A 25,698-nucleotide genomic window follows, 5' to 3' on the forward strand; every position below is an offset into this window, starting at 1 on the left:
CAACAATATCGTAATGTTAATTGTTGGGTAAAATATTTTATGTTATTATATCTTCTGTATATTTCCTACAATTCTATACATTGCCAAATCTGCAAATAAATACCTGGTATAATTTGACAACAACACTATATAATTTTTACTTAATTGTCAATTTTCTGAAATTGTTAAGAAAACACCACATGAATTTTTATTCACACATGTCATAAATATGCCAGGCTATTGCTGATTAGATGCCGTTATTGGTGATTAGAATATCAAAACTCCGTGTAATCCTTTATCTTCAATTAATTAACAAGTACTGTCAGAGGCATAGATATAAAATTTAAATCCTTGATCGTCAACAGATTAACATGTACTGCAATTGTAAAAAATAAATAATCTATTTAAAAAGTGATTTTAATGTTTAAGATTTTATTTCATATTTTCTTTCGGCTTGGAACCACGATAAACGGAATTATTTGTGATTGCAATCGTATCCGATTCCTTCACTAAGTTAACTTTGTCGTGTTTCTAGTTTGAGAAATTCAATGATATTTTGTCAATAAACAGGTAAATAAAGGCAAATATGATTGCGCTTGCTCACTACTGTTGTTCCAAAATTAAACATATCATTTGGACGAAGCACCAAAATTACACACACCAAAATAAAACACATGACTTTCGAGAGAAAACCGCCAAAATATCCTGACGACAAAATTTCCCAATTTACGGTATTAGGTAAACACATACATTTTAATGTTATCTCTCCTGTTGAATTAGAATATGACCTTCATCTAAATGCGACAGTTTACTACTAGAATTATCTAATCAATAAAATGCTCCCCAAACTCAATCCCAGCCTTCCCTTTGTGGTATGGTACCTTGCAGTACAATTTCAGAGAGATCCATACACTTGAACACAAGTTATTGTCTGGAAACTAGAAAAATGCTTGTTTTTAGGCCCCTTTATGGCCCCAAATTCCTAAACATTTAGGGCAATTACCCCGAAACTCAAACCCAGCTTTCCCTTTGTGATATGGAACCTTGTAGTACAATTTCATAAAGATCCATACACTTACACACAAGTTTTTGTCCTGAAACTAGAAAAATGCTTGTTTTTTGCCCCTTTTTGGCCCCTAATTCCTAAAATTTTGAGACAATTACCCCCAAACTCAATTCCAGCTTTCCCTTTGTGATATGGAACCTTGTAGTACAATTTCAGAAAGATCCATACACTTACACACAAGTTATTGTCCTGAAACTAGAAAAATGCTTGTTTTTTTCCCCTTTTTTGGCCCCTAATTCCTATAATTTTGAGGCAATTACCCCCAAAATCAATCCCAGCATTCCCTTTGAGTTATGGAACCTTGTGGTACAATGTCAGAGAGATCCATACACTAACACACAAGTTATGTCTGGAAGTTACAAAAATGCTTATTTTTGGCCCCTCATTCCTTAACTGTTGTTACCATAACCCCCAAAATCAATCCCAACCTTCCTTTTGTGGTATTGAACCTTATGGTAAAATTTCATAGAGATCCATTCACTCAAACTAAAGTTAGAGTGCGAAAACCAATGTGTCTTCGGACGACGACGACACCAACGTCATACCAATAAACGAACGCAAAATTTTTTTGCCGTCGTATAAAAACCATGTCTTTTGAGGTATACTCACAGTACACACATTAAGTTAAAAAATCACTCTTTTGATTGTGTTTTACAATAAAAAATGAACCCTTTAAACTGAAGGTTGATCCAGAATTAAACATGTGTGGGGAGCATGAGAGGCACTTTTTAAAGAAGTGGGTGCCCCCAAACACCCATAATGTAAAATGTTAATTTTACTTATTGTACTTAAAAATTCTAAGGAAAATGTAAGCACCTACAATTAATTAATTTGAGAACCTCCCATACCCCCACCATGATTGATTATGGAACACCTCTGATAGGAACAATTACCTATAAGATATGCTGTATATCCTTTGAACTCTGGTAATTCGACTTGATTTAGATACTCCTTAGCTTTCTGGTCATCCCTTCTGAAGTAAGCCATGCCAGCTGTCATGTAGACTATGTCAGTCACTGATGGTGTGTCAAAATAGTGTTGTCCTGTCAGTATTAGTGACAGAGGAAGGAGGGTTATGGGAGGTAACTCTAAGTTCTGAAATAAAAAAAGAAATATATAATAAAGGAAAATAAAATGCTCCGCTGGGGCGCAGCTTGATACGACCGCAGAGGTCGAACCCTGAACAGTTGGGGCAAGTATGGACACAACATTCAAGCTTGATACAGCACTGAATTTGGATTGTAATTAAATATTTGACACAGCATAGGTTTCTGACACAGAATAAATGTGGTCTAAGAACTTAAAAATTTTTAATTTATCTATTCAAACCATATCATTATTATTTGCTTTTATATATAAATCAGAAATAACCAATTTAAAATGGAAAATTTTAAAGAAAAAAAGGAAAAAACCCCCCCCCCCCCAACTTTTTTGAACCCCCTTATGATTCATCACCCCCAAACTCAATCCCAGCCTTCCCTTTGTGGTATGGTTCCTTGCAGTACACATACATGTGATGGACTGTGAAACTAAGATCAGGAGTTTTGGAGATTAGGACTCAGATCAGGATGTTTTTAATCGACATAAATTCTGTCGTAAATGTAACCGTGTGCTGTAGAAATTGTCTGTTAAAGTGTGTTTTCTTCAACTTTCCATCCGAATGTATTATGTTTATAGTACCTTTGTACTTATAAATTTTCTCTATCTTTTTAAACTTTCAACTTGTTCAATCTAACATTCTTCTTTTTCAGTATGTTCTTTAAATTTTTTAGGTCATATCTTTTTTACCATTATTCATTGCAATCAGAACACTTGCTTATCTATCTGCAAATAGATCTTTTATTTTTATCTTTATGCAAGTAGATTTTTAATGCATGATAAGTAACACATTCAAACAGTACAACAAATGGAAGTTTTTAACGACCTTGACTGGCTATACAGCCCTTGCACGGTCGGCTCGGTGCCCGCAGGCATTTGGTGAGCGTTTAAATATTTTGTGCCATCGGTCAGGAACAGGTGGAGGACGCCATTTTGGTAGGCCGCCATCTTGGTTTTATGAGTTGTTTTGGTTTTTCTTTTGTTGACTATTTTGATGTTATGTCTTCACAACGGCTGCTTTCAGGGCCAGATTGGTCAGCTTGGCAGCCCGCTAACATCGATGATGGAGTACTGGTAGATGAGTCTCGGACGTAGTATTAACGATGACAGGAAGCATTATCAGGACCAAAGTCGTGAGACAGTGAAATGGTGGTCCATCATCTAACACCTAGGATACAGCCCTCGGACGTCACTCGGCATACCACTCCCCCATCCATAATGGGTTTTGGAGTGTATGTTGACGCGGGAATTAGCCCTACGCGGATTATAGCCTAACGTAGTCTGTACAGCGTTGGATTGGTTTCTGTCATCGAAAGTAGTAAGTCATTGATCCATGTTACAGTAAACCCTCATCGAAGATAGCGGGTAAAGGAGAGCTGACCCAGCACGTCCGTTCAGTTGTAATGACTGAGACGTGACTGAATGGATTGTAATGTAATGTTCAAACAGTATAATGGGTCATAGTAATTATATAAATTTCAATTTAAGCCTTGAAAGGAAGTATAGAACCCTCAAATAATTTTCAAATTATTATTTTTTTATTTGTCCTAAAACATTTAAAATCATTTAATTACCATCCTTTTATGATTATTTGTTCAATTTATATTTTATTTATATTCTTTTAAAAATTTACATTATTTAAAGGAAAGTAACTTAAAACAGGATAAATCAAGGGAAGTAACCCAACATTCATTTTAAATAAACAAAGTTTTATTACACAACGGCAGTTAGCCTGAGGTAAAAATCGTTTAATACCAGTTTGTTTGACACCCAAGGTGACAAGTGAGGCCATATAATTATGCATGATAATTGATTTACAGGTAAAATATAACTTCAGTAATGTCAGTTACACCAGATATGTTGGGCTGAAATTTTTCATTCATGAAATATTTCATGCACGGGATTTTTTTGTCTTCAACGGGAGGTCGTGAGGAGACCCCTGAAAAGGGATTATTGTACTCCCGTCGGGAGGTTCACATGTATGAACTGTACAATTTCAGAGAGATCCATACACTTGAACACAAGTTATTGTCTGGAAACAAGAAAAATTCGTAAGGGTTCCGCGGAAGTTGCGGAACCCAGTGTCTCGCCTACATTTGCTGTTAATCGCAGGCTCAACAAAAATGAGGAAAAAAAAATCAATAAAAATACTCCTTTAGATACTATCTTTTGATTGTAAGAAGCTTCTGTCAAAGTTTGGTATAAATCCAGGATAGTTTATGAATCTAATAAATGTTTTAAAAACTTTAACTGCAGACTGTATTTAATGTTAACTGGATGAAAAACTAAGTCCATTTATAAGTAAAATACGGATAAACAGGTACAAATTTTAACAAAATTTCCTTCTAGATACTAGCTTTTGGTCATAAACAAGCTTCTGTCCAAATTTGGTACAAATCCAGGATAGTTTAAGAAAGTTATTAAAATTTTAAAAACTTTAACCAGAGTGAAAATATTGTTTCCTGGCAGAAAAACTAAGTCCATTTATAAGTAAAATACGGAAAAAATGAAATTTTTTTTTTAACAAATTTACTTCTGGATACTATCTAATGATCATAAACAAGCTTCTGTCCAAGTTTGGTACAAATCCAGGATAGTTTAAGAAAGTTATTAAAATTTTAAAAACTTTAACCACAGAGTGAATGTATTGTTTACTGGCAGAAAAACTAAGTCCATTTATAAGTAAAATACGGAAAAAATGAAATATTTTTTTTAACAAATTTACTTCTGGATACTATCTTATGATCATAAACAAGCTTCTGTCCAAGTTTGGTACAAATCCAGGATAATTAAAGAAAGTTATTAAAATTTTAAAAACTTTAACCACAGAGTGAATGTAATGTTTCCTGACAGAAAAACTAAGTCCATTTACAAGTAAAATACGGAAAAACAGGAATTTTATTTTTACAAAATTTACTTCTGGATACTATCTTATGATCATAAACAAGCTTCTGTCCAAGTTTGGTAGAAATCCAGGATAGTTTAAGAAAGTTATTAAAATTTCAAAAACTTTAACCACAGAGTGAATATTTGTGGACGCCGCCGACGCCGACGGAATGTAGGATCGCTATGTCTCGCTTTTTCGACTAAAGTCGAAGGCTCGACAAAAATGCTTGTTTTTTGGCCCCAAATTCCTAAACATTTAGGGCAATTACCCCCAAACTCAAACCCAGCTTTCCCTTTGTGATATGGAACCTTGCAGTACAATTTCATAAAGATCCATGCACTTACACACAAGTTATTGTCCTGAAACTAGAAAAATGCTTGTTTTTTTGCCCCTTTATGGCCCCTAATTCCTCAAATTTCTAGGGAATTACCCCCAAAATCAATTCCAGCCTTCCCTTTGTGGTTTGGTACCTTGCAGTACAATTTCAGAGAGATCCATACACTTGAACACAAGTTATTGTCTGGAAACTATAAAAATGCTTATTTTTGGCCCCTTTTTGGCCCCTAATTCCTAAAATTTGGAGGCAATTACCCTCAAAATCAATCCCAGCTTTCCCTTTGTGATGTGGAACCTTATGGTACAATGTCAGAGAGATCCATACATTTACACACAAGTTATTGTCATGAAACTAGAAAAATGCTTGTTTTTTTCCCCTTTTTGGCCCCTAATTCCTAAAATTTGGAGGCAATTACCCTCAAAATCAATCCCAGCATTCCCTTTGTGATGTGGAACCTTATGGTACAATGTCAGAGAGATCCATACATTTACACACAAGTTATTGTCATGAAACTAGAAAAATGCTTGTTTTTTTCCCCTTTTTGGCCCCCAATTCCTAAAATTTGGAGGCAATTACCCCCAAAATCAATCCCAGCATTCCCTTTGTGATATGGAACCTTGTGGTACAATGTCAGAGAGATCCATACACTAACACACAAGTTATGTCTGGAAGTTACAAAAATGCTTATTTTTGGCCCCTTTTTGGCCCCTAATTCCTTAACTGTTGGTACCATAACCCCCAAAATCAATCCCCACCTTCCTTTTGTGGTATTGAACCTTATGGTAAAATTTCATAGAGATCCATTCACTTAAACTTAAGTTAGAGTGCGAAAACCAATGTGTCTTCGGACAACGACGCCGGACGACGACGACGCCAACGTCATACCAATATACGACCACAAAATTTTTTTGCAGTCGTATAAAAATCATACAAGTATTTGAAGTCACTTGAAAATAATTATATTATTTGATTGTTTGACTTGAGTTAATCTGACAAAAATATTTCAAACAAAACGCAAAATCACATCATTAAATAGATAAGGTTTAGTACCAAGTATCCAGAAACAGTCATATTTGCCAGACATGACCTAATCTGAAAGGTCAATGACTGAAATGGTAGACTGGGATTTAGGTCACAAAATGTTTATTCTACAGAAATAATTGCTGTTATTTCATTGAGATTGGGTTTTTTTATTGCCATTTGCACTAGTTTTTGTTTTTAAAATGCTTTTCCAGTAAAAAAAAAATTACCACTCCAGTAAAGTTTGATAATCCTAATAACCATAGTAATGCCTCTGAGAAATATTGGCTAATGATGGGACAATGATTGCTAATCACCTTTTACCTGTGTTTTTCACTCCTGACAGTAGCAATCAAGCTTGTAACCAATATTGTTAAGTAATTCTATTCCATGACAAGTTACTTTGTATATGTAAGAGAATGTTAAATTTAATAATCACTTTCTTCATGATTAAGTATGAGTGTTAGCGAGTACTTATCATGATGAAAGGGATTATCATTCTTTTACAAACTTTCAAAAAACATGTTTAACCCAGCCGCATTTTTGCACCTGTCCCAAGTCAGGAGCCTCTGGCCTTTGTTAGTCTTGTATCATTTTTAATTTTAGTTTCTTGTGTATAATTTGGAGTTTAGTATGACGTCCATTATCACTGAACTAGTATACATATTTGTTTAGGGGCCAGCTGAAGGACGCCTCCGGGTGCGGGAGTTTCTCGCTGCATTGAAGACCCATTGGTGGCCTTCGGCTGTTGTCTGCTCTATGGTCGGGTTGTTGTCTCTTTGACACATTCCCCATTTCCATTCTCAATTTTATTAGAATATTGTAAAGTGCTCAAGGCTCAAATGATCTCTTGATTGGTTGTACATTGTATTCAATAATTAGTTCCATTGTTAGTGCAATGTTTTTGGGAAATGCATGACTTCCTTTTTATTTATTTCATTTATGAATTAGTTGATGTAAGGACTTTCTTATGATTTTGGATAATATATATAACTCGATCATTGTGTTTTAGGCACTAGATGACACAACAGTACAATGAAATGGTAAGTTTCATGATTGTGAGTATGAATGTTATTGATGTAATGTTTTAGTGAGGTATTATCTTTTTGTTTGTTTACAGTTCAAATCAATAAATTCAAAATTTGAGTTCAAGCTTAATTTTATTTCACAGTCCATCTCTTTACATCAAATGCTACTTCATTATGTCAGGACATGTTCGAACGAAATGCCTTTAAAAGTTTTAAATGTATTCAAAAGTTAAATGAAATTCCTTTATTTTTATCAGAATATTGGAAATAAGTTTTTTTAACAACTGCGGATCCAGAAATCTGAGTTTTGGCAAGCATATTAGCTAAATATTTAGGTTATATTTAATTTCAAAACTTTTTTTTTTTAACTTTTTTTGCATTGCTTTGGTATAATTTAATTTTTAGTAATTTGAAGTTATTTTAAAATATTCTAATTATTTATTTATTTATTTATTTTTTTTCATAATTAAAGTTTTATTAGTCAGTTTGTCAGTTTCAATCACAAATCCTTTCAAGCTGATAAATGTGCTTCGTGGCAGTTGTAACTCATTTATAGAAACTCTTTGTTTTGAACTGTAAATAGGCCTAAACAATAGGATAATCCCTTACTAAGAACATGATTTACATTTATTCTTCACAATTAAGAAGCATAAAATCCTACAATTTCATTGGTTGAGAGCACTTTGCTATATTCTAAATTGTTTAATAACATTTCAGCAAAGACCATCAGCAATTTAAATTTAACAAGAGGCTGTCAGAGTGACAGCAAACCGGATTTTCCTGCAGAGGTCGAACCCTGAACAGTTAAGCAAGTATGGACACAACATTTAAGCTTAAAACAGCTCTGAATTTGGATTGTGATTGAATATTTGACACAGTATAGGTTTGTGACTCAAAATGAATGTGGTCAAAGAACTGAAAAATTTGAAATCGGAAATTTACCCATTATGGTCCAATATCCAAAATCTAATAACACTGTTATCATAAGCATATCAAAGAACCCCAAGAATTCAATTTTTGAAAGTTTAATTTAGGACCCTTTGGACCTCAATGGGGTATTATCTAATTAATAATGAAAATAAATACAGGTTTAGATTCAGCTTTTCAAAGAACCCTATATATATTCAATTTATGTTGAAATCAAACACAGTATAATTTTGGACCCCCATTTGGACCAACTTGAAAACTGGGCCCAAAATCAGAAATCTAAATACATGTTTATTAATAGACAAACTAAGCTTAGTTTTTAAAGGAGTTTGCTTCATCAAAAAAAATATATATATTGCATTCAGAAAATAAGTTAATACAGAATAACAAACAAACCAACCACAAAATTCTTCAAACAATTTACAAAAGAAAAGATGAAAAAAAATCCAAAATGTCATTTATCATTAATACAATATCTATTAAAAATCTATAAAACTTATCTGTAATTATCTTCAAAATGTCTAATAATGAACAGTAAATTTCAAACTTTATTTATACTGTCCTACAGATCTTATCATCAACACTTAGGAAATAGAAAATTTTCAAATAAATCTGTCACTCCAATTATAATTGTGTGATAAGATATTTACCAGATGTTTTGTTATCTAATAACAGGTGAAAATTATTTAAAAACACTTAGTGTAATCAAACTTTATATATATAATTAATAGTTCCCAATATTTTTTCTTTCATTTGTCACAAACTAATATAGATCTGCAACTTATCTATCAATGTCAACAATTTTATCTACACAATGTAATGTAATGAAAAATATTCTTTAATAAAAATAGATTATTATCTAATGAAAATGATATTTGCAAATCACAATTTCTGTTCAAAGGGAAATAACTTAATCATATAATAAGTATATATTTGGACTTCTAAAAAGTCGAAAACTCAAAAACGAGAGAAGCTAAAATCGTGAAAATTGAACTTGACCTTCATTTAGTCACAGGAAAAAACATATCAAAATTTGAAAAAAATTTGTCAAAGAGTTTGCATGTAAATGAACGGACACTGTTTGGCAGCCGCCCGCCTGCCCGCCCGCCCACCTGCCGTACATCCCCAAATCAATAACCGATTTTTCCTTAGAAAATCCGGTTAAAAATTAAAACTTTTATTCAATTTATACTAGAAAAAAAAAGATTTTTCATGAGTCAAACTTGTGCTTTATTTACTATGTAATACTAATGCATGCAAGTTTCTTCACCAGATTAGACACTAAGTCTAAAAATGAAAAATGATTTCTAATTCTTGCCAAATTAAAAGAGTGAAACAATTACCAGATATATTCAAAAGTTCTCGCAGGTAATAAAATAAGAAAACAACGATTACCTGCCATGGGATAAACAGATCAAACCACGAAGATGAATACAGCATCATCCATAATTTATGATTAATTTCAAACTTCTGCTTTTTATTTAGTTTCACAAAATCTAAAGTAACATGGTAGATTCCTGTGAAATTCACAGTTTTAAGACATTAAAACATTTCAAATCTAAACTGTTGCATTCCATAAGACATTCTTGATCATTTGTTGAAATAAACTATTAACACAGAGATATGTCTTGCCTATTTGTTATTTTGATAATGCAAATGTTGAAATTAAAATAGCAATACTTAAACATGCAAGTTATGCAAATATTCAAAGTCAATGAACCATGACTGAAGGTACAGGGCTAAACAATCTCCATGGAAATGAGATGTGCCAATGCTAATACAACTGCAAACCAAATACCATTGACTTTTCATAAGTCGTTCCCTTTAAACAAACCTAAACACAAACAGTAACTTGTAAACTATGTAAAAGTTTCAAAGTCAATGAACCATAATTAGGGGGTGGGGTGTTATAATCTCCATGGAAATGAAACTTGCAAATGCCAATACATTTGCATACTGAATATCATTGACCTAAAATTAGTGGTTCATCTTAAACTGACCTAATCACAAACTAATACATGTAAACTAAGCAAAAGTTTCAAAGTCAATAAACCATGACTGAGGGGTAAGGACCAAATATTCTCCATGGAAATGAGATGTGCTTATGCTTATACAACTGCATACAAATTATCATCGACCTACCACTAACAGTTCCCCTTAAACTTACCTAATCACAAACTAATATATGAAAACTAAGCAAAAGTTTCAAAGTCAATAGACCATGAATGAGGGGGCGGGGCCAAATAATCTCCATGGAAATGAGATATGCCAATGCTTATACACCTACATACCAATTTTCATTGACCTACCACTAACAGTTCCCCTTAAACTGACCTAATCACAAACTAATACATGAAAAAGAAGCAAAAGTTTCAAAGTCAATAGACCTTGACTGAGGGGGCGGTGCCAAATAATCTCCATGGAAATGAGATATTCCAATGCTTATACAACTACATACCAATTATCATTGACCTACCACTAACAGTTCCCCTTAAACTGACCTAATCACAAACTAATACATGAAAACTAAGCAAAAGTTTCAAAGTCAATAGACCTTGACTGAGGGGGCGGTCCAAAATAATCTCCATGGTAATGAGATGTGTCAATACTAATACAACTGCATATCAAATATCATTGACCAACCACTGGTGGTTCACCATGAACTAGACCTAATCACAAACTAATACATGTAAACTAAGCAAAGTTTCAAAGTCAATAGACCTTGACTGAGGGGGCGGGGCAAAATATTCTCCATGGTAATGAGATGTGCCAATGCTTATACAACTGCATACCAAATATCATTGACCTACCACTAGTGGTTCCCCATAAACTGAACTAATCACAAAACTAATACATGTAAACTAATCAAAATTTCAAAGTCAATAGACCTTGACTGAGGGGGCGGGGCAAATTAACCTCCATGGTAATGAGATGTGCCAATGCTAATACAACTGCATACAAAATATCATTGACCTACCACTAGTGGTTCACCATGAACTAGACCTAATCACAAACTAATACATTGCTGACGCCGCCGTCCCTGCTGACGCCGGAAACAGCATACCTATGTCTCGCTTTTTGACTCGGTCAAGGCGAGACAAAAACAGTAAGAATTTCCTGAAGTAAATGCAGTATAATCCTCAATACAATTCCGTTGATGTCGTGAATCTAGTATGCATTAAACAGTTTGAGAAATGACTGAAACTATGTGAACAAATTTCAGAACCCTTGTTGAGTACTGAATTTTTTTCTATATTTTGCACAATTCAGAATATTAATTGTAACGTCTCATTTAATAATACCTTTAAACCATGTAGAGACAAACATTTATCAACTAACTGCATCACACTGTCTGTCTTGGTCTGTCTGCAGTTTATCACTGTCCATAAACAACAAAGACTTACTAATGGTGACAAAATTCTGTCTAAATAGAAAAAAAATCATGTTACATTCTACAACATAATTACATTTCATCTGTTTTTAAAGGCAGACAGTTTAAAAACTGTGCAATATAAGTGAATCTTACAAAATGATACATTTGATTTGTGTGGATTTTTACCATTGAAAAAAAACAACATTTCAACACGCCATCTGATGGTGGGTAACAAGCATACCAAATACCTTAAATATCCTTCACAGTTTTCAAAAGTTCTGATTAAAGCAACACTTTGAATATCCTGATATCATATCAGATATGAAAAAATTATCCATGTTCCTATTCAAAGCGGCAAAATATGTATAAATGTCTCAGCTTCGAAACGAGTCATATTACATATATATCTAAGTTACCAATAAAATAAAATTGAGAATGGAAATGGGGAATGTGTCAAAGAGACAACAACCCGACCACAGAACAGACAACAGCAGAAGGCCACCAACAGGTCTTCAATGCAGCGAGAAATTCCCGCACCCGGAGGCGTCCTTCAGCTGGCCCCTAAACAAATATATATACTAGTTCAGTGATAATGAACGTCATACTAAACTCCAAATTGTACACAAGAAACTAAAATTAAAAATAATACAAGACTAACAAAGGCTAGAGGCTCCTGACTTGGGACAGGCGCAAAAATGCGGCGGGGTTAAACATGTTTATGAGATCTCAACCCTCCCCCTATACCTCTAGCCAATGTAGAAAAGTAAACGCATAACAATACGCACATTAAAATTCAGTTCAAGAGAAGTCCGAGTCTGATGTCAGAAGATGTAACCAAAGAAAATAAACAAAATGACAATAATACATAAATAACAACAGACTACTAGCAGTTAACTGACATGCCAGCTCCAGACTTCAATTAAACTGATTGAAAGATTATGTCTTCATCATATGAATATCAGGCACAATCCTTCCCGTTAGGGGTTTAGTATCATACCATCATAACATATATGAGAAGAACATAACCCGTGTCATGCCAACAACTGGTTTTTAAATAAATGTGTTTAGTGCAGATGCAAAGACCTTATAAGTGAATCAATATCAACGCCAAAATATGCAATCTTTAATGACCTGACAACAGTATCGTAACTATATCCCTTCTTAATAAGTCTATTTAAAGGTTTTGTTAGTTTCAGAGGTGAATACTGACATTTTTGTGCTTTATAAAGAATATTTCCATAAAAAATTGGATGTGAAATACCTGAACGTATAAGAAGTCTGCATGTTGAGCTATATTTACGAATGATGTCCTTATACCGATGATAAAATTTAGTAAATGTTTTGACTAGTTTGTGATATCGAAAACCCTGGTGTAATAATTTTTCAGTAATACATACATTTCTCTCGTTAAAATCTAAAACATTGTTACATACACGAGCGAATCGTACAAGTTGAGATATATAAACACCGTAAGATGGTGACAAGGGAACGTCACCATCTAAAAATGGATAATTAACGATAGGAAATGAAAAATCATCTCTTTTATCATATATTTTAGTATTAAGCTTTCCGTTAATGATATAGATATCAAGATCGAGGAAAGGGCAGTGGTCATTGTTAGTATTAGCTTTATTTAAAGTAAGTTCAACAGGATAAATTTCTTTAGTATACATACTGAAGTCGTCATTATTGAGAGCCAAAATATCATCCAAATATCTAAAAGTATTATTAAATTTGTGTATCAGATGTTGTTTCGATGGGTCTTTACTGATTTTTGTCATAAATTGTAACTCATAGCAATACAAAAAAAGGTCCGCAATAAGTGGTGCACAGTTAGTCCCCATTGGAATTCCGATAACCTGACGATATACGGAATCTCCAAAGCGAACAAAAATGTTATCTAGTAAAAATTCAAGGGCATATATAGTATCAAAGCATGTCCAATTGACATAGTTTTTTTGTTTATTGCTACTAAAAAATGACCTAAAAGAGTTTGAACATATATATTCACATTCTGACTTTTTAAATGCCCATTTAATTAGGTGTGTGAATTTTTTCTTAATGAGAATGTGAGGCAATGTGGTATATAGGGTAGAAAAATCAAAACTTTGAACAGATTCAAAATCACCAATATATGCATGCAATTTATCAAGTACTTCCAACGAGTTCTTGACACTCCAAAAGTAATTAATTCCACTATTTTCGAAGGCCTTATTTGAACAATTTATTATCAGGTTTTTGATTGTACCAAGTGTACTGGTAAGAAGAATAGACAATTTAGTAGTGGAACAATGGCTTGAAGACGAAATGAATCTATATTTGTAAGGTGTTTTGTGTAGCTTCGGAAGCCAATACATAGTTGGGACTTTCATTGTATTTGGTTCTGCTTGTAAAGCGGTAGCTAAAAGTTTATGTTTGTTACAGATGTCGTTTTCTGAAAATGGAGTCAGTTGGAATGTTGGTGAATTGGTGATTTCTTTTTTCAGAACCTCAATGTAAAATTTACGTCAAACAATAATAATATTATTAGCAGCTTTATCGGCCGGGACAAAAACAAATTCCTTGGCTAGTTCTTTTAGTTTATGTTTGATACGAGAAATAGGTTTATTGTGGTTATTGTTAAGAGTAAAATGTTCTTTAAAATGTTGAATACGTATATCAACTATGTTCATTACTGATTTAAAAAAAGAGTCCAAAGATTTTTTGTCAGCTTTTTCCCGTTTTATCCATTTCAAACAGTAAGTATGGAGTGAGTCGTGGATGATATTACGACACTCATTCCAATTAATAATTGACGGGGGACGATATTTAGGTCCTTTACTGAGGAATGATTTTAACTCTCGGTCTTGAACGATGTTAAGATCTCCTGTTATAACATGGGAAATGGGTCCATAAATGTATTCGGAATTACTGCAATTACATGAAGTAGGTGTATTTTCACTGATATTAACATCTTTACACAATTGGCTATAATTAAACACAAATTTCCGGGTAGATTTCTTGTAAATATAACAAATAAGAGGGAGCTCAGTATTATCAAAATATCCCGGAATTTGTTCTTTAACAGAATGGTCGTTAAAAATACCGGCAATATTTACAAAATCAAAACCTTTATTGACATACTTTATTTTAATAAACTGTTTTTTATGATCTTCAGGGCGATCAATTTTGGGAAACAGTTTAGAATAACAATATGCCATTATAATTTGAACGATTTCATACTTAGGACTGCTATTTGAAATTGTGTTGCAATCCTCTAAAATTTTATTTAACTTATTAACCGGTAATGAACAGAGCTTTGTTAACAGATAATGTCTGCCGTTGTTTTTTGAAATAGAAATTAGGTCCGAAATATTGGTATGATTGGTCCGAAATTTTCTTTGATTGCGATTTTTTCTACGACCATGAGAACGGTTTTTACGAACAGTTTTAGAAACTATATCCAAAATGTTAACAGAATCGGTTCTTGATATATTACCAATTCCCATGATATTATCATTAAGACCGAGAGGGTAGACAGTCTGTAATTTTTTAATCCAATTTAATTCAATTATTTTCCGCGATCGTACAAACTTTGAATGAGATTCACCAGGCTGCTTATTTACTACTTCTAAAGGTTGAACTGCTAAATATTTAATAGGATGATTGTGCTTCTTAAGGTGTTGATAAATGATACTTTTGAATTTATTGGGTCTTTTAAAACGATACAGATGTTCTTGAGTGCGTTTAGATAAATATCGTCCAGTTTCACCTACGTACTGAATACCGCATCCCGGTTTGTTTCATGTGAGTAAATAAATTATACTGTTTGTTTTTCAAGTTATATCAGTTTCAAAATTTAAAGAAAATGTGCGACCATTAAACGTGGACCTTACCGTATTGTTGGTGGAAAGACGGGGACATGTAAGTCATTTTTTGGCATGACACTTATCGATATAAGGGTAACCACGATTTTTATTGTTAAAAATGTTAGCGATGGTAGTATTTTTAGATAAGCGATTTTGAAGATTGAGACGTGTAGATACCCTTTGAACGAGTTTAGTATTTAATATTTTTCCATTTCTAAGCTTCATATTTGTTTTTTGTTTGTGAATTATATTAGAAAGGAGCAAAGACTGGCGTCCAGAATATGAACCAGCATACAATGAATTAAATTATGTAAAAATGATAAATCTGTTCGGCTAAAGATGTCAAACGCTATCCGTATTAATTACCCGAAAAAGAAAGGGTATATTAGGGTAGCGACTGACGTCTGACTAAATAGTAGAATGGGGCTGAATATTGAAATACTACTTTTTGATAAATATTCCTAAAGTAATGAACTAGAGAAGTTCTCGCTCGGACACACACTCCATAATCTAGTATATTATAAGAGCATAAACCTGAAGCACGGGGAGGCACTCTACTGTCTCCACACAGTATTTTATTCAGGCAAAAGACAGGATGAAAAATTACTTTTACCAACCAGCTGATATAAATCATACAGACTTATTTAAATAATGTTATTATAAATTGTGATTTCAGTTTTGTTAATATTACGGTAAAAAATGTCAAATTTTTAAAGTTATATAACAAAATCAGTCACCACTAAAGATATTCATGATGTCAATGAAATGAACAATATCTAGTATTCCTAAAAAAAAACTTGTTTAGACTTATTTTCACAATCTTAATTCAATAATGATAACAGGTCAAATTAATGTTCCAATTTACCTTGACAATAAATATAAATTATTTTAAAGCAACTGACAGTGATTTTTGTTAGCACAACTCAATTAAGTTTGAGTTATTCCCCTTTGTTCAGCATTAATTTTTTTTTCTTCACAATTTCTTTTGGGATGCTTTATCAGAAGTTCTCAAGGCTTTGCGCAATCAACTGGACATTTGATCCAGTAAAACATTCTTCTTAACTGTACCAGATTCTTCTTTACAGGACATTTACACATATGATTCTGACAAAATTAAAAATTTTACTGGTCATTTGTTCCAGTAATGCATATCACTTAACTGGACCATACCAATATTTACTGGTCTTTGCCCAATGTCCGGCGACCTTGGTAATGATTGCTTTATTGTTTGAATGTCATGCTATTTGAACATGCTTTATTATAGATTATGTTATCAAGTGATACTTTACTTCATTGAATAAGATTCTATTTCAAATGTCCTTCATCCTGAACATGCATGAAATATTTGCCACTGGATCCTAAGAAAACATCAATCAATCAATCGAATTTCCTCGTTAACTTGATGTTATATGAAATTTTGAGGAGGACACTGTGCTATTTGAACTAGCTTTGTCATCCTAGGCTGCATTCAGAAAAAACAGAGATACCTAATAAAGAAATATCACTTCCATACCGTCATGTACTTGCTGTAAAGCCAGGAACAGTAACTCTGTTGTATCTTGATGTACATTACAATGTCTCCAGTCTTGTTGTCCAATAACTAGAACAAAAAGAAATTAAATGCATTTTAGACTATTAATACACTATTGTATAATATTTTCCTTGGAAAATATCACACCAAAAAGTTTTCTGATTTTAGAATTGAGAATTAATTTTATGTTTTAAGGGTGTATCAGTAGACTGTTGTACATGAGTAGATAAATAATAGATGTGAAACAGACCAAGGCAACAACGAAGTTCATTCTTTGAGAATATGCTGACAACACCATGGCAAAAAACAAAAATCATCAAGTTCATAAAATTAATATGTTAGTTTTACAGGATTTTGTAAGTTCCTGTCTACCCTCCAATGTCAAATGGAATGGAATAGCCCTAATTTAACATACATTTACAAGAATACATACCACGTATCAATGTTTCTTTGATAATTTGTAGAAATTGATCATCATACAGGAAACCTACATTCTCTGTTTGTATTCTTATAAAACACAGATTATAAAGAACGGATAACTCAAGCTGTAACTGTGACATGTTCAATGGTGCACCTAGGAAGAAATGAAAAAAACATGTTTAACAAAGTATTTACAAAAAAATAATGTATTGGAAAGGAGGGATAGGTTTACACTTCGATGCTTTTTCTTCTTTTTATTTATCAAATACAACTTTGTACTTTGTACATATTACATTTTGTTGTTCAGTACCGGTATTTATTAGTCCCCTACCGACCAAGTCGAAGGGGACTTTAGGTTTGCACTTCGTCCGTCTGTATGTCTGTCTGTTCATCTGTCAGTCCGGCAAATCAGTTTTCCACACTTTTTTTCTTTGTGCTTGAAGATATTTATTTGATAATTGGTGTATTGTTTTATCATGTTAAGTTACAGATCAAGTTCAAATTTTGTTCCTCTCTGATGATTTTGTGCAGAGTTATGGTCCTTGGACTTAGAAAATTCACCCAAATAATCAGTTCTCCACACTGATTTGCGTCATGCTTGAAGATATTGATTTGAAAAATTGGTATATAGTTTTATCATGACAAGTTACAGATCAAGTTTGAATTTTGTTCCAGTCTGATGATTTTGTGCAGAGTTATGATCCTTAGACTTAAATTCACTTAAATAATCAGTTTTCCACACTTTTTTTCGTCATGCTTGAAGATACTGACTTGATATTTGTTATATTGTTTACACCATGACAAGTTATAGATCAAATTAGCATTTTGTTTCAGTACAATGAATGTTTAATTGGTAGGGGACTATGTATTGCCATGCAATACTCTCAGAATGCTTTGTTTGATATGAAAATTATGTGTGAAGAGAAAAGAAAAAGAGTTCTTTATTTTTGTTTCACTTTGTATCAGTCTGAGAGTATTAAGGAAAATAAGCTTAAATCAATGGTAGTTTTTGACCAAATAAATAAATACACACACATGCTTGAATATGTAAAACAAAATCTTATGTACACATGTTAGTTAATGTCAAAGCTCAGACTTACTTTTGATCTGGCTGATAAGAATTTGTAGTTCTTTAATATACTGTTGACACTGTTTGGTTTTCACATTGTTGATGTTGTCATTCTTTAGGTAAGTCTAAAAAAGAATTTCATTTAATGCAAAAATAAAAGATTTCCAGAAAACTGTTTTTCATCTTGAATATTGGTGGCAAAGTTTAACTCTAAATTTAGAGTTCATAGTTTACAGAATCATCAAGACTACTCCTAGCTACAACTTTAGCAGTATATAATGTTTGATAATTGTCTGTAGCCTAAGTACATATATATCTTTATAACAGATATCATTGGATAGTAGCATCACTGAGTTTTCAAGGACAGATAATCAATAAACTGATATAATTGTAACTGAACTAACAAATTCACAGCAACTTTAGCATTTTTATGTTTTTAGTACAGGTATTAAAATTTTGAAGTAGTGCAAATTTACTTAAATAATATTATATAAGTACTGTATTGGTATATGTACCTCAAAATTATTATACTATTTTAGTACCACAAATTTACAGTACTGTTCTTTTGTGGTACTAAAATAGTATAATAATTTTGAGGTACATTTGTACATTATTTAAGAACATTTGAAGTACTATGAGGTAATAGTACTAGAAAAGTACATAATATGTAAAAGTAGCTGTGTAAATATAATAATGTATATTTTAATTTTACATACTGACATGAATTGTGATGATATCAAATTACAGGAAACTATCCATTGATTCTGGATATTATCTTCCTTTGTGGTATTCTTTTCTATCAGGTGATTGCACTGGTTAAATTTTCCAAGGGAAAAAAGTAAATCATACTTTTCAACCATAGCCATGGTCAAATTAATATGTCCTTTACACTAGAGGTTGTAACCTAGAAAAAAAGATTTACATAATGTATAATTTTCTTTAGATATGAGATGGCCAGGTTAGCAAATATAAAAACAAGAATGTGTCCATAGTACACAGATGCCCCACTCGCACTATCATTTTCTATATTTTCTATGTTCAGTGGACCGTGAAATTGGGGTCCTAATTTGGCATTAAAATTAGAAAGATCATATCATAGGGAACATGTGTACTAAGTTTCAAGTTGATTGGACTTCAACTTCATCAAAAACTACCTTGACCAAAAACTTTAACCTGAAGCGGGACAGACGGACGGACGGACGCACAGACCGAAAAACATGGGTGGTTTGTAGGTGGGGCATAATAAGAAGATGTGGTATGATTGCCAATGAGACAACTCTCCACAAGAGACTAAATGACACAGAAATTAACAACTATAGGTCTCTGTACGGCCTTCAACAATGAGTAAAACCCATACCGCATAGGCCCCGAAATGACAAATGTAAAACAATTCAAACGAGTAAACTAACGACCTGATTTATGTATGTTCATTAAAACTAATTTAATAAAACAAGGTGTGTCTCTCTCTAACTCTCTAGGTACTTTTTTTGGCCTCTGATTATTTAGTAGCATATGTCAATGTTTTATAAACCGTGAAATTGGGGTTAAAATCTTAATTTGGCATCTAATTTTTGAAGTTCAACTCACAATAAATATGTGTACTAATTTTCAAGTTGATGTTACCACAGCTTCATGGTCAACAACTTAAACAAAAACTTTAACCTGAAAATCAAGAATTTGTATACTAGTACTATCATGACTACAAATCCATGAAAGAATGTTCTTATTTCACACTATCACATTTCTATGTCTATTGAACCATGAAAACCAGGTCAAAATCATAATTTGGTACATTAGTTAAAAAGTTCACATTATAATTAGCCAGTATACCAAATTTCAAGTTGATGTGATCACTAATTTAACCAAAAACTTTAACCTGGTAGCAAACAGACTATTTAATAGACAGACCAGACAACATGATGCCCCACTACAACCATAGATCAGGCATAAAATAACAGACTTATTATACATTTTGTTTACTTGTCTGCAGGCAAATATGAAAATATTTTGAACCTCTTGTTTCATTTATTTCAGCTATTACAACAGCTTTTCTAATTTAATCTGGTCTTATTTTCAAGAGTGATTTCCCAAGCATGCTTCATTTTCCTCATTTAAAAAAGCATTTTAAAAATGTTTAATGCATTTTGTGTTTCAGAAAATTATAAACTTTTTTTGATTTTGTTTGGCATTTTTTTTTTCATCTGACACCAAAGTTGCAGGAGAGGAAAAAATAAATAAACGTCTGATTTACATTTGATACTGTCCATTCAGTAACACCCTTGAAATCACCTTTTGTTGGGTAGATATCTATTGTCCTTCTATTGTTCATATCAATCAATACAATACAAAACAATTGTTACATGAGAGATGCATCTCAAAGATTATACCCAACTTGGTCTATATAGTGTGTTCGTATGTTTTATTATATACTTAGTAGTAAGTACAGATAAATTGTATGTGTAATACAATCATTGGCAAGCATGCTGTATCAGCCACCTGTGATGATATCGATATCAGCACGGTTACAAAGGCTTTATCACACCTTTAATCTGTATGACGTCACGTCATCGATTGCAATTACTGTTGCAAAGGCTTTATCAAACCCCTAATCTGTATGACATCATGTTAAACCAATAATCTGTATGACGTCATTTCAAACCTCCTTATCAGTTTGATGTCATGTCACATTAAAAAATAACATTTATGAGAGGTATATGTATATAATAAAGTGTATATGATATGGCTTTTTAAATATCACACACAGTATCAACCCTCAACCAATACAATCCCTCGAGCAGAGCTCTTGGGATTATATTGGTGTCTCGGGTTGATATGGATGTGATATTGAAAAAGCCATATGATATTCTCTATTTATTACATTGTCAGATTTAACCTTGATCAATGGCAAGGTCTTTGAGTGCTTATAACTGGGTTTCAAATTATGAGAAATGGAACTTGTATAAGTTTATAAGTTCATGCAAACTTGTGCACACCTGAAAAAGTTTAATTGTTTATGTCTGATGAGGGGTCTGTAGAAGCCTATGGCTTATTTTTGATCTGAAGACAAAGGTTTTGCATTTATTCATGTTTTTTGGGAGGTTAACTTTCGGGTAATATACAATATATTGTTTGCCTCTTTTTAGTACAAACAATTGTGCACAACCAATTTGCCTTTAATAATCATGATAATTTGTTATGCTATGACATGTATATGATAATCATTGTAAAATCGTTGTATTTTGTGTGTATGCCCCTTGAGGATCCATGATTGGATAATAAAATCTTGGAAGTAAGACCCGTCACGGCCAGACTGTGCAACTTGGTTGGCAAATGCTCAAATTAATCTGTGCTGATACAGTGTGCTTAAGCCAGGTTCATGTGGTGCTCCTAAAGAAAGGATGCGTATACAGAGCATACATACATTTTACTCATTGACAGTCATACACCTTAAAATCTTAAATTTACTAAAAGGTATAAAACACATAAAAAGGGGGTCCATGCCCCAAGCACCTGTGGTCCCATTCACAAGCACTTGTTTGCATGCGATGGTAAAGGCCCCAACCCTCTTTCTTTGTACCAAGGCAAACTCTGAACTCCGATACTCAGGCGATAGTTATCATACATAAGACTTTCCCTAACACTTTTATCTTGTTACTTCATGCTTTTTCAGAAGACTGCACAGAAATGAAAATATCAGGATTAGCTTTAACCAGAAACATACTGATTCTATAACTGAACATCTCCCGCTAATATTCCGATCAATGCAAACACGGATCAGAACGCTTCTTGTCCCTCCTATCATTGTGCAACATATCTTTTCATGAATTTGCAGTCCAACTCTAGTGTGAAAAGTATATGATTAATAGTTATTTTAAAATTCAAATGTAAAAGATAATTAAGTATTACTTTCATGGGGTATATAGGTAGGGTTTCTTCTAATATGTTGAATAAAAGTTATAGACTAGGTCAATTCGCACCTTTTCCAACTCGTACCAAATTTTGTATAGATATTTTTTTCGAATATGAAATATATAGCGGTGTGTATCATTTAAACTATAACACGCTTTGTTCGATTAATTAATAATTTGAAGAACTACAATTGCTTAAATGATAATTTAAAGGCAGTAGTTCGTATATCGCGGGACCGCCATTAAATGCGTGAACTATTTGCCCCTGGACGCACGGTCAATATGGCCAAGAAAACATGATAATAATAGCGTAATTGCATTAAAAAAATACTAATAGGTTGAGAAATACTAAACAAAACATCTAAAAATAACAATTCAATTTAAAGTTTTTAAGCGTGAAAAAAATCATTGATGATATGATATGTACATTCATTTTGTAGGCCTATGTGTAATTGACCATTGTAGAATAGTTTTTCGTAATTCTAAAGATGGATTTACATAGTCAATCGATCATTTTGTTTTTTGTTATTTTCGTCTCGTCCTGGTCTGTTATATATATTCTGGTTTTTTTTTTTTTTTTGCAATTAGGCCCTATCAATAATCCTGGATCTGGATATTAACTATACTTTAAGTCTTACATGCTGTATTAACATCTAATAATACATGCTCAATACGATCACCTTGAAAACATCTTAGTTTTATATCCCTTACTTATAAGTCAAGACTTAAAAGTGGCCGTTTGATTTCGTATTCCCAAAAGACTATTAATTTACTTGAGGTATCTGTGTCCCAAATGACCTTCTACCGTTGTCGTAGAAACCTCTCCTTGGATTTGAGAGTGACCTTCGTGAGAAACACTACGGGTGTCTTGCAAGAAGCAGGACTTACCCTTCCGGAGCACTGGAGGTCGCCACATTGTTTTCTGGGTCCGTGTTTTTCATCTGTATTTAGTTTTCAATGTTGAATGTGTTTGTTTCTCCTTTTTTGTCTTATCTGTTCCCGGGTTTGTCAATTGTCCATTGATTAAGGTAGCACTCCACAGTTAGAAAAAAACATTAAAATTGAACCACAAAATGTTTTATCATCTTCTATTCCTGGCTTTCTAATACATTAACCTAACTGTTTGTGTTATACATGTGCATATGTATGTAATCAGTTTCTTCCATAGATTTGATTTTTAAAAGTTAAAATGGTGAAATAATATTCCTTTTTTGTGTATCCATGGCAACATTCTGCATTTATTTACCATAAAATATTGCAAAAAGGAGGGTAAAAATGTCACATATTCCCCCAAAATTTGGTCAAACTAGAATTTCAATGCCTTTCAGTGATACCTTTTAAGAAACTGATGATATAAATCTACCAAATGATCAAATAAAAAATGGGTGTCTTTCGCCTCATTTTTTCGTAAAATTTAATTGCAAAGTTCGTGCGACAAAAAGTTGGAAAAAAAACATTACAATAATTGCCGGACCAATATTTGGTATGGATATGAAAATACGGACTGTCATACAGAAAACAGCCCATATTACATACATTACATAATCTTGATGTTCCTATAAACCCACTATGAAGGCTATTTTAATCTTCAGCTATCCAAAAATTAATTTTATTCTACACTAGCTATCATATTTGAAAAATCCACAGGGGCCAAAATGCGAAACTACACACCTAACTGTGGAGTGCTACCTTAATATGAAATTTTTTTTCCCTACCTCAAATTCAAATTCATGTCCTGTGTTCTACTAGCTGTAACGATTAAAATGGTACCTTAGTTTTTAAAATTGGTTCAGTAATAAAGATTTTATGAAGGTTAGCATTTGATGTTAAAACGCGACAAAAAGTCATTTAAAAAAAAATGCTTGATCAAAGTGTAAAACCTCAAGACTGTCACATTTTTGGGGTAAATTTCTAAAACTTTTCCCTTTTTTCTGTTTAAAATCATAAAATAACCTTTAAAGAAGAAAAATTGTACAATTTTTAGGTATTTGAAAGCATTTATAGGTCAATTTTGCTGAAAATAGCATACCAAACCTTGTTTTAGAAACTCTCAAGCAGGGTATAAATATCTAACAGTACTGGCATCATTAAATTTCATTCATGCCAAATTATTATATAAAATCCTGCTAAAAATGTTGATTTGACTTATTCGCATTAAAAAACATAAAGCAATACATTCTGAGGCTATCATATAAAGGGCTATCTTTGGTTACAAGGGCGAAGCTAATGGAGTACAAATATAAGACAGAAACATGTCTTAGTGTCAAAATGTGTATAGTTGGTTGCTAAGGACAATAAACAATAAAATTAAGATGTATTGCAATCTTAGCAATTTTTTTCCCTTCAGAACTACATTAAGAACCTAACAGACTAAAGATTTGTGGTAAAATTTATCTTAAAAAGTGCATTTCTGTGCTTTCTGATGTGCCATAATATGAAATTTTTTTTCCCTACCTCAAATTCAAATTCATGTCCTGTGTTCTAATAGCTGTAACGATTAAAATGGTACCTTAGTTTTTAAAATTGGTTCAGTAATAAAGATTTTATGAAGGTTAGCATTTGATGTTAAAACGCGACAAAAAGTCATTTAAAAAAAAATGCTTGATCAAAGTGTAAAACCTCAAGACTGTCACATTTTTGGGGTAAATTTCTAAAACTTTTCCCTTTTTTCTGTTTAAAATCATAAAATAACCTTTAAAGAAGAAAAATTGTACAATTTTTAGGTATTTGAAAGCATTTATAGGTCAATTTTGCTGAAAATAGCATACCAAACCTTGTTTTAGAAACTCTCAAGCAGGGTATAAATATCTAACAGTACTGGCATCATTAAATTTCATTCATGCCAAATTATTATATAAAATCCTGCTAAAAATGTTGATTTGACTTATTCGCATTAAAAAACATAAAGCAATACATTCTGAGGCTATCATATAAAGGGCTATCTTTGGTTACAAGGGCGAAGCTAATGGAGTACAAATATAAGACAGAAACATGTCTTAGTGTCAAAATGTGTATAGTTGGTTGCTAAGGACAATAAACAATAAAATTAAGATGTATTGCAATCTTAGCAATTTTTTTCCCTTCAGAACAACATTAAGAACCTAACAGACTAAAGATTTGTGGTAAAATTTATCTTAAAAAGTGCATTTCTGTGCTTTCTGATGTGCCATAAGGTAGCACTCCACAGTTAGAAAAAAACATTAAAAT

General features: G+C 32.6%; 1 protein-coding gene across 1 annotated transcript in view; it reads right to left on the reverse strand.

Annotated features, from left to right (window-relative positions):
* Positions 1–22,387, reverse strand: part of LOC127726714 (uncharacterized) — a 74,994-nt gene extending 52,607 nt beyond the window's left edge. The window contains exons 1-7 of the mRNA XM_052234186.1: positions 22,305–22,387; positions 19,300–19,487; positions 18,615–18,708; positions 17,528–17,668; positions 17,077–17,163; positions 11,645–11,766; positions 1,939–2,140 (exon numbers count right to left, since the gene is read on the reverse strand). Coding sequence (XP_052090146.1) covers positions 1,939–2,140; positions 11,645–11,766; positions 17,077–17,163; positions 17,528–17,668; positions 18,615–18,708; positions 19,300–19,449 — 796 coding nt within the window. The 5' untranslated portion in view covers positions 19,450–19,487; positions 22,305–22,387. The remainder of the gene's footprint in view (positions 1–1,938; positions 2,141–11,644; positions 11,767–17,076; positions 17,164–17,527; positions 17,669–18,614; positions 18,709–19,299; positions 19,488–22,304) is intronic.
* Between the last annotated feature and the right edge of the window lie 3,311 nt (positions 22,388–25,698).

Source organism: Mytilus californianus, unplaced genomic scaffold, assembly GCF_021869535.1.
Source record: "Mytilus californianus isolate M0D057914Y unplaced genomic scaffold, xbMytCali1.0.p SCAF_18, whole genome shotgun sequence".
NCBI classification, from domain to species: Eukaryota; Metazoa; Mollusca; class Bivalvia; order Mytilida; family Mytilidae; genus Mytilus; species Mytilus californianus.